Source organism: Scyliorhinus torazame, chromosome 1, assembly GCF_047496885.1.
Source record: "Scyliorhinus torazame isolate Kashiwa2021f chromosome 1, sScyTor2.1, whole genome shotgun sequence".
Taxonomy (NCBI): Eukaryota; Metazoa; Chordata; class Chondrichthyes; order Carcharhiniformes; family Scyliorhinidae; genus Scyliorhinus; species Scyliorhinus torazame.
Window position 1 is genome coordinate 281,502,798 of NC_092707.1, and position 16,540 is coordinate 281,519,337.

The following is a 16,540-nucleotide window of genomic DNA, read 5'->3' on the forward strand; positions in this document are numbered from 1 at the left end:
CGGTTCTCGTTTACGGCATCTCCCGCAATTCACCGGCCTCGTTTCGCTCAAGCGAGAGCTTAACAAGGCCAGAGAATCGCGCCCTGTGTGTCTTTTTCTCATAAGAGTGGTGAATAGATCACAGTTTTCTCTTTCCCAGTATTATTTTGCAGGACCCATTTTAACTTCTATGTCATTCTGGTGTGAAACTGAAGATCATGCATATTTTTCAAATGTGTTCCTGACATCCCCTCAGTGAGCTCCCCACCCCCCTCCGAACATTACCCGGAATGTTTAATGCCTTTGACGCGCCTCCGACGTGACCCAGTGAGGGAGCTGGGATTCTCGACATGAATTATAGATCAGCCGTGGAAAATGCAGCCTCTTTGTAACCCGCACACAGAGAAAGAGCGAGGCGGTCCCTGAGCTGCATAGCTCAATCCTCCGCCTGAATCCCCCGGAGAAGCCACTTGCATGAAGTGTGGGCAGCAGTTCTGCTAACGTTAGTGTCCAATTCTCCCTTTCCCTCTGACCCTGTCTCTCCCTCCCTCGGCTTGCTGCGTCGCTTCTCGCCTGCCAGAGATGAAGGGAGGATTTATCAAGGATGCTCCTCTCCTCATGTTGCTCAATGCAGCAATCTTTGCAACGTCCGCGGCGCACCAGAAGCTTTACACCAACCACTTCTTGGTGGAGTTAGACGGAGGAGGGGACGATGTAGCCCAGAGAGTGGCTGCAGATTCTGGCTTCACCGCTGTGAGGAAGGTAGGAATTGTGCATTTCAGCCGCTCCAATGTACAACAAATAACACCATGGCGAATATAATGAGACAGAGCTGTGCCAATTGCCATAAACACGTATAGCAATGTTCACAGTGTCATTCTGTATTTTATTTCATATCCAGGCACAGCCCGCATTCTGCATCATTCCCTCTTCCACTGGATATTTTGGAAATTGGCAAAATTGCTCAGGAACCTTTTCCCTCTCTATCGTCGCGGGCCAAACACGACTGGAGGCTGGAAAATCCCTTCTGTTTAAAAATAAATGGTATTTTTGCCTTGAGACCTTGCGCTGCCAAAAAGTGTTCATTGATTGATAGAGGCAGATTTGTTCCACAGGGGAACTGGTCATTGGCGCCGGTAGAAACTTTCATATCAGCGCTTCTCAAACGGGCTAGCGAGCTTTGTAACTGATCACTCTTGTATCCCTGTATCCAATACATTAAACATCACAAGGTTCAAATCCATCATGTTGCTTGTTTTTCTCAGTTCCTCACTTTTCTTTTTATTAACCCCCCCCCCCCCCCCCCCGCCCTTGTTTATTTGGGTTTATGTTAATTGGCCAGGAATTCCGTGACTGATAGACACCCCCAGTACTGGCCTGTGACCCTCCACCGTGTTAATGTACATTTACCTTCACGCTGATCCTTATTTTAATTTTGGGTCGGGCAGGATTGAAATGCGCCTGGAAAGAAATCGGAAAAGGCCTCTGAGCACTGAGCATCCGCAAGACAGGATCTCGGGCGCGTTTTGGAAATAATTCCTATCTGGGTCGTGGCCGGGAGATGTGGGATACAGTACTTTGATTAGTTATTACAGTAACACCCCCACACACCCACACTCACGCAGTCACCACCCTGTGCTTCCAATGTGTCCCTGCTGATGCTCTGTAAGGATAGTCTGACAGATCCCCAATGGCAGAGAGGGTCCAGACCTCAGGGCAGGTTACATGCGGGAAATCGCCACTGCATCATTCCTGTTCACTCACAGTATGACCAAGGTTCAAAGTGCTGCTCGGATCAATCATTGAAACATTTCGGACACTGACTGGAGTACTGAAAGCTATCACTCTGGGAGTGCTGCACTGACTGCATATCCAATTGCAAATTCCATTTCCACATGAGAACTTGGTAGGTTTGCCTCATGGGTGGAGGGCAATAGCTGCCAGGAATCCCAGACAAGATACATTGTAACCAACTCTTTAAAGTGTGTTTTTGTCTGTGTGCGTGGGTAGGTGGATGTGTGGGTGTGTGTACGGGTGGTTGGGGGGTGGGGGTGGGTGAGTGGATGGGTTAGTGTGTGTCGGTGTTCGTGTATGTGTGCAGGTGGTTGTGTGGGGTGTGTGTGCGTAATTGGGTTTATTGGATGTGCATGGGTGGGTGGGGAGTGTATGTGTGAGCGAGTGTGTGTGTGTGTGTGCAGGGGGGTTGTGTATGGGTGGGTGTGGGGATGTATGTGTGTAAGAGGTTGCATGTGTGGGGTGTGTGTGTGTGGGTGGGTGCTGATGTGTGTGGGTGGGTGGGGGTGTGTGTATGGGTGTGTGTGTGTGGAGGGATGTGGTGTGTATTGGTGTGCGTTTGGGGGGGGGAGTGTGTGAGTGGGTGTGTGGTAAGTGTGTGTGCGTGTGTGTAAGAGGGTGTGTGTGGGTGTGAGTGCAGGTGGGTGAGTGTGTGCGAGTGGATGGCTGGGGGAGGGTGTGCGGGTCAATGGGGATTTGTGTGTGTGAGTGGGTGGGGAGTGGGTGTGAGTGTGTGGGTGGGTGGATGGGGATGTGTGGGGGAGCAAGAGGGAAGGTGGGTGTGTGTTGTTTGTGGGTGGGTGTGGATGTGTGTGCAGGTGAGTGGATGGGTGAGTGGTGAGGAGGGGTGTGCATGCGGGTGGGTTGGCGGGGATGTGTGTGGGTGTGCGCGGGTGGGTGAGTGGGTGTGTGTGGGGGGGGTTGTGGGTAGATGTGTGGGTGAGTGGTGAGGTGGGTGGGGATGTGTGGGTGTGCGCGGGTGGGTGAGTGGGTGTGTGTGGGGGGGGTGTGGGTGGATGTGTGGGTGAGTGGTGAGGTGGGTGGGGATGTGTGGGTGTGCGCGGGTGGGTGAGTGGGTGTGTGTGTGGGGGGGTGTGGGTGTGCATGTGCGGGTGGGTAGGTGGGTGGGTAGGGGTGTGGGTGTGACTGAGTGGCTGGTGGGGGATATGAGTGGGTGGGGGTGTGCGGGGGTGTGCTCGTGTGGGTGTGTGTGTAGGGATGTGTGCGGGTGGGTGTGGGGGTGAGTGTGAGGAGGGGTGAGTAAGTGTGTGTGCGGTTGGGTGTTTAGGCTAGTGGGGGGTGTCTGGGTGGGTGTGTGGGTGGGTGGGGATGTGTGCGGGCATGTGTGCGATTGGGTGTGTAGGTGTGTGTGTGGGTGTTGTGGGTGTGTGTGTGTGGGTATGTGTGCGGGTGCGTGTGGGGGTGAGTGTGAGGAGGGGTGAGTAAGTGTGTGTGCAGTTGGGTGTGTAGGTGTTTGTGCGTGTGGGTGTGTGTGTGTGTGGGTGTTGTGGGTGTGTGTGCGTGTGGGTGTGTGTGCATGTGGGTGTGTGTGCGTGTGGGTGTTGTGGGTGGGTGTGTGGGGCTGTGTGCGGGTGGGTGATTGGGTGAGTGGTGAGGAGGGGTGTCTGTGTGGTGTGTGCAGGTGGATGTGTAGGTTTGTGGGGGGGGGGGTCTGGGTGGGTGTGTGGGGCTGTGTGATGGTGGGTGATTGGGTGAGTGGTGAGGAGGGGTGTCTGTGTAGTGTGTGCAGGTGGATGTGTAGGTTAGTTGGTGTGTGTGTGCGCGGGTGTGTGTGGGTGTGTGTGTGCCAGTGTGTGTGTGGGTGAGTGGTGAGGAGGGGTGTGGTAGGAACTGGGTTCAGCTCGCAACCTCTGGCCACATTGAGAGTGAAGAGCCCATTCCATTCATTCATTCTGGCGCTGTTCTCACTGGACACTCTCCATGGTGCTGAATCCGGGGCGACAGCGCCTGAGTCCCGAGCAGACTGTTTAACAAATATGTGAACGCGGGGTTGTGACGAAAACTTGAAACTGAATGTCCATGATTTGCGCTGGTCAGTTTTAATATTTGTTGCCAAAATATATTTGCAGCGTGGTTAGTTGCTCTCACTTTCGCTTCAGTCCTTCTTTAGTGTTGACTTCCTAACCTTTCTTGGCCGGATGTTCCGCCCAGACACAGTGCTGTTTGACCAACATCTTTACCCTTTATTTGGGTCCAATTTGTACCGAGAGGGAAAGATACATTTACCATCAGAGGGCTGGATTTCAGGTCGACAAATAATTTCCTTCCAATACGCGTTTTACTAAAATTTCGGATTTTAATGCTGTAACAATTACAGTTGAGTTATATAATTTAACAATGTGACCTCGCCTTCATCCACTCGAAATATTCCACCTCTCCAAAATATATTAACATTTTTCATAGCGTGTTTCTTCGTGAGGACTGATAAGTGGTAACATAGCAGAGACCTATGTTTTAGAAACTTCACTTCAGCCCACTTCAGCCCGCCTCCACTCTCACCAGATTCCCCTTTCTCATTTATTTCCTTGTTTTTCTGAATGGTCTGCTCCTTTATATTCTAGTAAGAATAGGATAGATTTTTTATGTTATTAAACCACTAAATTCTGGTGCGTTTTATCCATTTTGGGCTTTTTTACCTTTTTGTTTTACTCAATGTGGCGTTGTATTAAACCAACGTGGACCGAAGGCTGAGCGCCCAGGTACCTGGTAAACACACTTTGTCCTTTGTGGCTCCTGATGTGTCAGTTTGTTCAATCGCCCATTTCTTTGTTTCTTATTACTATTTCTCCAGCCTCATTTTCCAGTGCTCCAATGTCTATTCTTGCCTCCCGCTTACCTTTTATATATTGAAAAAACTCTTGCTATCTTTTATAATACTAGCTAGCTTACACTCATATTTCATCCCCCCCCCCCGCCCCCCATTGCTTTTTTAGTTGTAATCTACTCGCTTTTAAATACTTCCCAATCCTCTGGCTTCCCACTAATCCTTGCCACTGTTGCTTTTCCTTTTGCTTTTATGCTGTCCTTGAATTCCCTCGTCAGCCATGGATGCCTCATCCTCCTCTTAGCATGTTTCCTCCTCCTTGGGATTAATTTCTGTTGTGTCTCCCGAATAACCCCCCAAAACTCCTGCCATTGCTATTCCACTGTCTTCCCTGCTAGGCTCCCCTTCCAATCAACTCTGGCCAGCTCCTCCCTCAAGTCTTTGTAGTTACCCTTATTTAATTGTAATACCATTACATCTGACTCCAGCTTCTCCCTTTCAAGTTGCAGGGTGAATTCTGTCAGATTGTACCCACTGCCCCTGAAGGGTTCCTTCACCTTAAGTTCCCGAGTCAGGTCTGCCTCATTACACATCACAAAATCCAGAATTGCCTGTTCCCTACTGGGCTCTACCACAAGCTGCTCCAAAAAACCATCTCGTAGACATTCTACAAATTCCTTTTCTTGGGATCCACTACCAGCCTGATTTTCCCAGTCCACCTGCATATTGAAGTCCCCCATGATTATTGTGATATTGCTTTTCATATATGCATTTTCTATCTCCTGATTTATTTTCTGCCCCACATTCTGATTACTGTTAGGGGGCCTGTACATAACTCCCATCAGGGTCCTTTTTCCTTTGCGATTCCTCAACTTTACCCACAGTGATTCTATGCCTTCTGATTCTATATCATTTCTTGCTATTGATTTAATTTCATTCCTTATTAACAATGAAACCCTGCCCCCTTTACCCACCTGCCTATCCTTTTGATGGGACACATATCCTTTGATATTTAGATCCCTGCCCTGCCCCTTGCAACCATGTCTCTGTGATGCCCACAACATCGTACCCGCCAATTTCAATGTGCACAACAAGCTCATTTACCTTGTTTTGTATACTGCGCACATTTAGGTATGACACCCTCAGTCCTGCATTGACTGCCCTCCTGATATTTGTTCCCTTTTTTGCTCTGCCTGAAGTTAGATTCTTGCCACCTTCTATACTCTCTTTTCTATTACGTATTCTAGTAACTTTACTGACCTCTCCCGAGCTCTTGGCCCATTGAATTTGTTTAAAGTCCTCATCATTAACCTGCACTCTCACCTTCTCCTCTCACTTGGATTTTCTAATCTTCCATACAACTGAACCCTCCCCCCACTATTTAGTTTAAAACTCTATCTACAGCCTTAGTTATGCAATTTGCTAGGACTCTGGTCCCAGCTTGATTCAGATGAAGACCATCCCATTGGAACAGGTCCCCTCTTCCCCAGTATTGGTGCCAATGTCCCATGAATTCAAACCCACTTCTCCCACACCAATCTTTGAGACATGCATTTACCTCCTTCAATTAATTGACCCTATGCCAATTAGCTTGTGGCTCAGGTAGAAATCCAGAGATTATTACCTTTTGGTTTTGCTTTTTAATTTAGCTCCTAGCTGTTCATTCTCCCTTAGCAGAACCTCTGTCCTTATTCTACCTGTGCCGTTGGTACCTACATGGACCACAACAACTGGATCTTTAATCTCCCACTCCAAGTTCCTCTGCAACCAGATGAGATATCCCAAACCTGAGCACCAGGCAGGCAACACAATCTTCGGGATTCTCGATCCTGGTCACAGAGAACAGTGTCAATGCCCCTAACTATACTATCCCCAATTACCACTACATTGACTTCAGAGCTAACCACATTTCTAGCTGTTTGGAATCACAGATTGGTTAAGAAAGAGAAATCCCCTTCTCCGGAGTGCATTAATGAATCAGATAGTTTATTTTTCATTATAAATGACAATCCAGTAGTTTCTATATTCTAGGTTTATTTAATTGAATTTAAATACCCAAGCTACCCTCTGAGGGATTTGAATTCATGGCCCTAGATTTTCTCAGGGTGCGGAAGACTTTGTGGACCTTTAAAAATGGTGGATATGACCCAGATGCGGAGGTCCCGCACCCATTTCTGACAGTTCCAATATTTACTGGTGGGAAGGGGTGGGATGTTAATTGCACGGGTGGGAATCCTGAACTCAGCGAGTCCATTGGAACTTAGTGCTAAGTTCAACATTTTGGCTGTTTCAAGGGCATTAACCTGCAGTGTGGGAGTCAAAAATTGATGAAGTTGATATAAATGCTCTTGAAGGGTGGATAAGGTATCTGTCACAATCCAAAGTTTTTTTTCCAAATGTCCCATTCTTTATACTTTGGGGGGAATAAACAGGCCGTGGCTGTCAATGAGAGTGGGTGTGAGGCATGAGGGTTATGGGGGGCCCAGCACCTGTTAAAACAACTGGGCCAAAGACCAAGAGAACCAAGGTGGGCTTTCTAACCACCTTGCCCCAGCATCCAACACCCCTATGGCCACCCATGCTCTGCCTGTGAGGTCAGGGTGCCAACACAATCCCACACATCCAAGTCCCTCATCATCCCCGCCAGATTGAAAATCACATAATTCAGGGTACCTTTAACAGAGGCGGGTTCAGAATTCGGGAAATTTCCCACCTTGAGCTATTTACCTTTTGCAGCCAAAATTCAGCCCAATCACGTTCATTAGGTGCTGGACTGAGTCCGCAGCCGCCACACTGAGTTCCCGAAGGGTGATACCTCACGTGTCCAACGCCGTCGGGAGCTTGGCCGGTTGGGGGCGGAGCATTGGGAGGCAGCACGGTAGCATTGTGGATAGCACAATTGCTTCACAGCTCCAGGGTCCCAGGTTCGATTCCCAGCTTGGTTCACTGTCTGTGCGGAGTCTGCACGTTCTCCCCGTGTGTGCATGGGTTTCCTCCGGGTACTCCTGTTTCCTCCCACAGTCCAAAGATGTGCAGGTTAGGTGGATTGGCCATGCTAAATTGCCCTTAGTGTCCAAAATAGCCCTAAGTGTTGGTGTGGTTACTGGGTTATGGGGATAGGGTGGAGGTGTGGGCTTGGGTAGGGTGCTCTTTCCAAGAGCCGGTGCAGACTCGATGGGCCAAATGGCCTCCTTCTGCACTGTAAATTCTATGAAATCTATGAAATTAGTTCAAGCTCTACTGGTCCAGTAATGTAACTTCTATGCTGCTGTCCCCTGTTGCTGATGGATGGTGTTTAACAAAAAGGGGTGAGAGGAGGCTCCTGTCGAGGATTAACACCAGCATGGAGCAGTCCGCCTGTTTTTCCAATATCCTCATTTCATGCTGCACACATTATCATATCCCTAAGTTATTCTCAGTACAAATTAGAGGCTGATTGTTCTGGGTGGACCCAAAACCAATTAAAAACTAGGAGAACCAATAGCCTCTCGAGAGGTTTGAAGAATGAGAGGTAATCTAATTGAAACCTACAAAATACTTCAATAAATAGACAGGCTGGATGCAGGTAAGCTGTTTTCCTTGTTTGGGATGTCTAGAACCAGGGGCACAATTTCAAAATAAGGGGTTGGATTCTCCGATTTTGGGGCTATGTCCCCACACCGACGTGGGAACGGTGTTGCTTTACGCCAGAAAAAATGGCGCAAAACGGCCACTGATTCTCCATTTTGCTGAAGGCTAACAGGGAGGCAGCGTCGAGCACCCGGCTCTAGCTGCTGATATGCCCTGGAGAATTGCCGGGTCCGTGTCCACGCATGTGCACTGTGGCAGCTGCTCCCGGACCCGGCCCACAAAATAGTCCCCCCTTCGTCTGGCTCGCGCCCCCCGGACCACCCCCACACAGTGACCCCAGCCCCGAACAATGTCCCTCTCTGCCCGCCGCACAGCCCTCCCCTGACTCAAGCGGCACTGGACTGAGTCGGCAGCCGCCACGCTGAGCTCCCGACGGGTGATACCACACGTGCCCCACGCCATCGGGAGCTTGGCCAGTTGGGGGCGGGGCATGGGGAGGCGGGCCTCGGGCAACGTCCTGAGGCCGTCGATACGTGGCGAGGTGTACTCCCAGAGTACGCCGCTTTGGAGGGGGTGGAGCATTACGAAAGCGGCGCCACCTCCCATTTGGTCAGGAACCTGGATTCTCCGGCCGGTCGCCAAACGGGATTTTGGCTTCGGCGACCAGAGAAACCAGCACGGCGGCATGTCACTTAGGACTGAGATGAGGAGAAATTGCTTCACACAGGCGATTGTGAATCTTTGAAATTCTCTACCTCGGAGACCTCAATCATTGAGTATGTTTAAGATAGATATTGATAGATATCTGGTTGACAACAATGTAAAGGTTATGGGCTAATGTTTGTAAAAAGCATTGAAATGTTCAATCAGCCATGATTGTATTGAATGGTGCAGCAGAATCGTTAGGTTGAATGGCCTACTCCTGTTCCTATGTTCCTAAGTGCCGCTTGATTGCATAGTTGATGACACCTTTCCATCATTTTACTGATGATCAAGAGTCGACTGATGGTGCAGTTATCAGTTGGGTTGGATTTACCCAGCTTTTTGTGTGCAGGACATAAAGGGGGCATTTTTCCACATTGCTAAGTAGATGCCAGTGCTGCGGCCATACTGGAACAACTTGGCTAGAGGCACAACTAGTTCTGGAGCACAAGTCTTCAGTGCTATTGCTGGAATGTTGTCAGTATCCAAAGCCTTTGCAGTATCCAGTGCCTTCAGCCATTTATTGATATCATATGGAATGAATGAAATCGGCTGAAGACTGGCATCTGTGATGCTGGGGACCTCTGGAGGAACTACTGAAGATAAAAGCTCACAAAATAATGCAGATTTGGGGGTATTTCAGTGGATAATAATGGTTCCAGGTTAGAAAAGCATATTATAACTTGCCAATTGCATTACAATGGCATTAGTGTTCTTTATTTAAAGTATGAGAATGAATTGATCAAAACAACTATTTGTGTCTGGATTTAAGAATGGTAGTGTGGTCGTTCACAAGCAATTCAATTGAATATATGGCATTGGCTTTTGTTCATTAATTTGTGTTACATTGGAGGACCTTTGTACATATGAATATTTACATTTCTAACTTTAGTGAATGCTTATTTTTGACATGGTTGCATTTTTCTAGTTAGCAGTAAGTGATTTTCACATTTGATTTCAAAGTACAATTTGGTCATGTGATCGAGCACCAAACAGCTGAAAGTAACTTTGTAGAAAAGTGAATCACACTACGCTATCAGCGTGTTGTGACTGTGTAGAGTGGTAAGGAAATCCAACTTATGTTTTTATATTGCAAGAACCTATGTTCATACACTGTCAAATAAACAATGGCACTCTCTGTTACAGCTGCTAAGTAATCTCAAAGTACAGGATGCTTCTGACCTCCAGCCTGAAACCAACCAGTACAGTCCAGCTTCCAAAACCGATCTCTCCAACAGCAATTACATTTTACTGGGCTGGTGATAATTTAACATTTGAACTGTGTAACCTGGAGGAAAACAGCTACAACTTGCAGTAAACGATAGGTGGAGCTAAGCGATCCCACAACCAATGGGTCAGATCTAAGCTCTGCAGTACTGCCACATCCAGCTGGAATCGTAGTGGACAATTAAATAACTCACTAGAGGAGGAGGCTCCACATATGTAGACCCAATTTGCCTAATCTCTCTTCATAAGACAGTCATGCCATCCTTGGAAGAAGTCTGGTGAACGTTCATTGCACTCCTTCAATGGCAATAATATTCTTTCTGAGGCAAGGGAACCAAAACTGCACATAGTACTCTAGGTGCAGTCTAACCCTGCCTCTATACAACTGAAGCAAGACTTTATTGCTCCTGTAATCAAATCCTCTTGCAAGAAAGATTAACATTGCATCAACCTTCCTAATAGCTTGCTGCACCTGCACCTCCAGGCATCCAACAACAGTGATGTTGTCAAACAGGGTAAGAAGCCAATCACAGCAAAGTATTCCCACAGACAGTAAACCAGGAAGTAAAATGTGCTGAAGTTTTTACCTTACATTAAAATTTCACAAAGTGCGAAATAAATGATTGGGACATATACTAAGGAATAAGGTACAAGCTGAAATATAAACACATTTATTTTAAAAATATACATATTTATCATAATGGGGAGATTTGACATTCCACAGATATAAAATTAATTTTTCACAGCCGATAAGGGTGTTTAGTAGTAATCATAAATTTGGTACACCCTAAAAACTCAGTTCCATCTCAATGGTTTTTCAAATGTTTTTTACATCAAGACCAAGAGCTGAAAGGGAAAGCTTTTGTCAATTCTGTGAATTCTAAACCATTTCTGGTTGGGCAGGTCTTCAACAATACACCCAGTGGGGAAGTGTACAACTTCTGGATTTCTATGTTTAACTATGCATGTGCAGACCCCTGAAGAGAATTTCAGAGGCATAATGACATGATGATTGACAATTATGTAGTCATTATCGCCACAAAACCTGGGCAAAAACCTCTGAGTAGGAATAACATGTAGATAGAAATTAGTAAAATGTGAACTTTGTTTAAATAAAATTCATTTTCTTGGGATTTTTGAATTAAAAGAGAATGTATGTATAGGATAAAGATGGCTGACAGTGAGATATGAAGAAGTAACTGGAATGAACATTTCTGTTGATGAAATCTGTCTCACCTTCTAACACTATCAGAATCCTTTCAATACAATCACTGCCAGCAAATTCTGGCTACGTATTTTGCACATAACTTGATTTAATCCAAGACTTCAATTCAGTAAATTGAATACATTTCCTGCATAATTTTCCAAACAAGAGTTTCAATCTTGGCAGTGATAAAGTTATTTGTATTGTACAGCTTCAAAATGGGCTAGAGATTACATGTAGGTAGGCAGGCTCAAGAATGAGCATAAATATCAATTGTCATTAATGGAGGTTTTAATTACAGCTAATTAAGCAAATTTACATAGTTACACCATTCCAATAGGCTAATCAAAGTTTTGACTTGATAGTTATAATTACACCCAAGATGTCACTTGTTCCTCATCTTTTGAGTTTTATGTTTTTGAATCATACCATAATTATAGGAATATAATATATTGTATAAATTGTAGAAAGAAGAGCTGAGATAACGTTATGTGAGCAGCAGAAGATTGTCTAATCGCAGGATAGCTAACCAAGAGTGGCCTCAACAACCTGTGGAAATGACTTTTTAGTAAGGAGTTCCAGTTCTACAGAAGTATATCCCTAAATACTGTGCTGAAGGGATTGTTTTGGATATACAATATTGCTCAAAACATGGCCGTGGAGATATACTTGATCGGAATTCACAGACTGATGAGGAGATTTCCACTGTGGTTCTGTGAAATATATTTTATAACTGAAGTTTGTGTTAAATCCCCTTTTGAATTTTTCTAGTGCAGGTGCTGACCCATCATACAAAACCTGCCAAAACAAATGCACCGTTAGAACCTGTAGTTTGTGACAGGCGATGCTCCTATTATTTCCAATATAGATTACCAATGCATCTCATTTCATTAAAAGAAGTTGCCGTAACCCTTTTCCAGACCCAGGATTATGATTTTGAGATAATTGCCAAACAGACACAAGGTCATCATACCAGGAAGACTGTGTGTAGGGCACAGACAAGTTCATATTTGAGGCAGGAACGTGTGCAAGAGTCCTGACCGGCCAACTTGGCTGCGCTCTCGAAAGATGCTGACTTACCTGCCAAGTATTTCGTGCAATGTTTCAGATTTCAGATGCTGAGCAGATGCCACAGAATGGCTAATAGCAAGGCTTGGTATCCTAGGGTGATGCTAAGTGATTTTGTTTCTGGATGTGTTAAGAGAGAACTGGAACAAGAACATAAGAACTAGGAGCAGGAGTAGGCCACCTGGCCCCTCGAGCCTGCTCCGCCATTCAATGAGATCATGGCTGATCTTTTGTGGACTCAGCTCCACTTTCTGGCCCGAACACCATAACGCTTAATCCCTTTATTCTTCAAAAAACTATCTATCTTTATCTTTAAAAAATTTAATGAAGGAGCCTCAACTGCTTCACTGGGTCAGGAATTCCATAGATTCACAACCCTTTGGGTGAAGAAGTTCCTCCTGAGCTCAGTCCTAAATCTACTTCCCCTTATTTTGAGGCTATGCCCCCTAGTTCTGCTTTCACCCGCCAGTGGAAACAACCTGCCCGCATCTATCCTATCTATTCCCTTCATAATTTTATATGTTTCTATAAGATCCCCCCCCACATCCTTCTAAATTCCAGCGAGTGCAGTCCCAGTCTACTCAACCTCTCCTTGTAATCCAACCCCTTCAGGTCTGGGATTAACCTAGTGAATCTCCTTTGCACATCCTCCAGCGCCAGTACGTCCTTTCTCAAGTAAGGAGACCAAAACTGAACACAATACTCCAGGTGTGGCCTCACTAACACCTTATACAATTGCAGCATAATCTCCCTCGTCTTAAAATACATCCCTCCAGCAATGAAGGACAAAACTCCATTTGCCTTCTTAATCACCTGTTGAACCTGTAAACCAACTTTTTGTGACTCATGCAGTAGCACACCCAGGTCTTTCTGCACAGCCGCATGTTTTAATATTTTATCATTTAAATAATAATCCCTTTTGCTGTTATTCCTACCAAAATGGATAATCTCACATCTGGCAACATTGTATTCCATCTGCCAGACCCTAGCCCATTCACTTAACCTATCCAAATCCCTCTTCAGACTTCCGGTATCCTCTGCACTTTTTGCTTTCCCACTCATCTTAGTGTCGTCTGCAAACTTGGACACATTGCACTTGGTCCCCAACTCCAAATCATCTATATAAATTGTGAACAATTGTAGGCCCAACACTGATCCCTGAGGGACACCACTAGCTACTGATTGCCAACCAGAGAAATACCCATTAATCCTCACTCTTTGCTTTCTATTAATTAACCAATCCTCTATCCATGCTACTACTTTACCCTTAATGCCATGCATCTTTTTCTTATGCAGCAACCTTTTGTGTGGCACCTTGTCAAAAGCTTTCTGGAAATCCAGATATACCACATCCATTGGCTCCCCGTTATCTACTGCACTGGTAATGTCCTCAAAAAATTCCACTAAATTAGTTAGGCACGACCTGCCCTTTATGAACCCATGCTGTGTCTGCCCAATGGGACAATTTCCATCCAGATGCCTCGCTATTTCTTCCTTGATGATAGATTTCAGCATCTTCCCGACTATCGAAGTTAAGCTAACTGGCCTATAATTACCCACTTTCTGCCTACCTCCTTTTTTAAACAGTGGTGTCACGTTTGCTAATTTCCAATCCGCCGGGACCATCCCAGAGTCTAGTGAATTTTGGTAAATTATCACTAGTGCATTTGCAATTTCCCTAGCCATCTCGTTTAGCACTCTGGGATGCATTCCATCAGGGCCAGGAGACATCTACCTTTAGCTCCATTAGCTTGCCCATCACTACCTCCTTAGTGATAACAATCATCTCAAGGTCCTCACCTGTCATAGCCTCATTTCCATCAGTCACTGGCACGTTATTTGTGTCTTCCGCTGTGAAGACCGACCAAAGTCCATAGTCCTCAGCCATTTCCTCATCTCCCATTATTAAATCTCCCTTCTCACCCTCTAAAGGACCAATATTTACCTTAGCCACTCTTTTTTGTTTTATGTATTTGTAGAAACTTTTACTATCTGTTTTTATATTCTGAGCAAGTTTACTCTCACAATCTATCTTACTCTTTATAGCTTTTTTAGTAGCTTTCTGTTGCACCCTAAAGATTTCCCAGTCCTCTAGTCTCCCACTAATCTTTGCCACTTTGTATGCTTTTTCCTTCAATTTGATACTCTCCCTTATTTCCTGAGATATCCATGGTCAATTTTCCCTCTTTCTACCGTCCTTCCTTTTTGTTGGTATAAACATTTGCTGAGCACTGTGAAAAATCAGTTGGAAGGTTCTCCACTGTTCCTCAACTGTTTCACCATAAAGTCTTTGCTCCCAGTCTATCTTAGCTAACTCTTCTCTCATCACACTGTAATCTCCTTTGTTTAAGCACAATACACTCGTGTTTGATTTTACCTTCTCACCCTCCATCTGTATTTTAAATTCCACCATATTGTGATCGCTCCTTCCGAGAGGATCCCTAACTATGAGATCATTAATCAATCCTGTCTCATTACACAGGACCAGATCTAGGACCACTTGTTCCCTTGTAGGTTCCATTACATACTGTTCTAGGAAACTATCATGGATACATTCCATAAACTCCTCCTCAAGGCTGCCTTGACCGCCCTGGTTAAACCAATCGACATGTAGATTAAAATCCCCCATGATAATTGCTGTACCATTTCTACATGCATCCGTTATTTCTTTGTTTATTGCCTGCCCCACCATAATGTTACTATTTGGTGGCCTATAGACAACTCCTTTCAGTGACTTATTCGCCTTACTATTCCTGATTTCCACTCAAATGGATTCAACCTTATCCTCCATAGCACCGATGTCATCCCTTACTGTTGCCCGGATGTCATCCTTAAATAACAGAGCTACACCACCTCCCTTACCATCCCACTTTGTCCTTCCGTGTAGTTTGATACCCTTGGATATTTAACTTCCAGTCGTGATCATCCTTTAACCATGTTTCAGTAATGGCCACTAAATCATAGTCATTCATGCTGATTTGCGCCATCAACTCATTTACCTTATTCCAAATACTATGAGCATTCAGGTAACGTACACTTATGTTGGCTTTTATACCTCTGTTTTGAATCTTAACACCTTGATCAGTAACCTCTCCTAAGTTATTTTCCCTCTTAACATTTCTCCTAATTTTCCTCGCCGTTGAACCCATATCTTCATGTAACAACCTGCCGCGTCGCTTTACATTTATGTTTTTACTTCCCGTTTTATTCCTTTTAGTATTACTGGGCCTATTTACTGAGCTCCCCTGTCATTGTACATTGTACTGTTGCCCTTTTTGATTTTTGACTATGGCTTCTCTGCCTTACACTTTCCCCCTTACTGCCTTTTGTTTCTATCCCTGTCTTCCGACTTCCTGCATCGGTTCCCATCCCCCTGCTACATTAGTTTAAACACTCCCCAACCGCTATAGCAAATAGAGCGGTTGGGGACATCAGTTCCAGTCCTGATTCATCTGAGTTGGTGCATAAATGTAAATGTTATAAAAAGGTTGAATAATTCTTCCCGATTTTATTCACAATGGCCTGCAGAGCAACTAAAAGTAGAAGAATGCTGAATAATATGCACCATCCGCATTCTATAAATAGCATTTCTTCTATTGAATTGATACTCTGCGACCATAAAGAAACAAAAATAAAACACCCAACAGACAGCAAAGAACATTCCAATAGAGTTAATTAACAACATGATTAATAACATATAAAGTGCAGTTCAGTATTTTACAAAACCAACAGAGATAAGCTGGGATTTTCTGGCTCTGTCGTACTGGGAACCGCCGCGGGGGAAGTGGTGGCCCAGTCAAAATGTTAATAACTTGGAACCGGGTGAGACAGCACCTCAGCATAACCGAGGTGTCCACCATGGCCCCCATCTGCGGCAACCACAAATTCCCACAAGCCATGCTAGACACCACCTTTAAGAAGTGGAGACAGGATGGGGGGATGCTAACGATGAGGGACTTCCACACGGGGGACAGACTTACAATCTTGGATGAGCTGACGGAGAGACTGGAGCTACCGAACGGATAGGAGCTCCGACATTTACAAATCAAAAACCTCCTCTGCAAGGAGTTGACGAGGTACCCTAGGGCCCTGAGGGACACAATGCTGGAGGAATGGCTGGAGGTGGATGGTATGGAGAAGGGGCAACTGTGGGGACATTTACAGATGATTGTTAGAAAGGACGAGAACATCACCAGATGGAGCAAGGCCAA

At 45.4% G+C, this 16,540-nt stretch overlaps 1 protein-coding gene across 1 annotated transcript in view; it reads left to right on the plus strand.

The window, feature by feature from the left end:
• The first annotated feature begins 374 nt into the window (after window positions 1-374).
• pcsk2 (proprotein convertase subtilisin/kexin type 2) overlaps window positions 375-16,540 on the plus strand; it is a 151,588-nt gene continuing 135,422 nt past the window's right edge. The window contains exon 1 of the mRNA XM_072506718.1: window positions 375-741. Within this exon, the coding sequence (XP_072362819.1) occupies window positions 562-741 (180 nt within the window). The 5' untranslated portion in view covers window positions 375-561. The remainder of the gene's footprint in view (window positions 742-16,540) is intronic.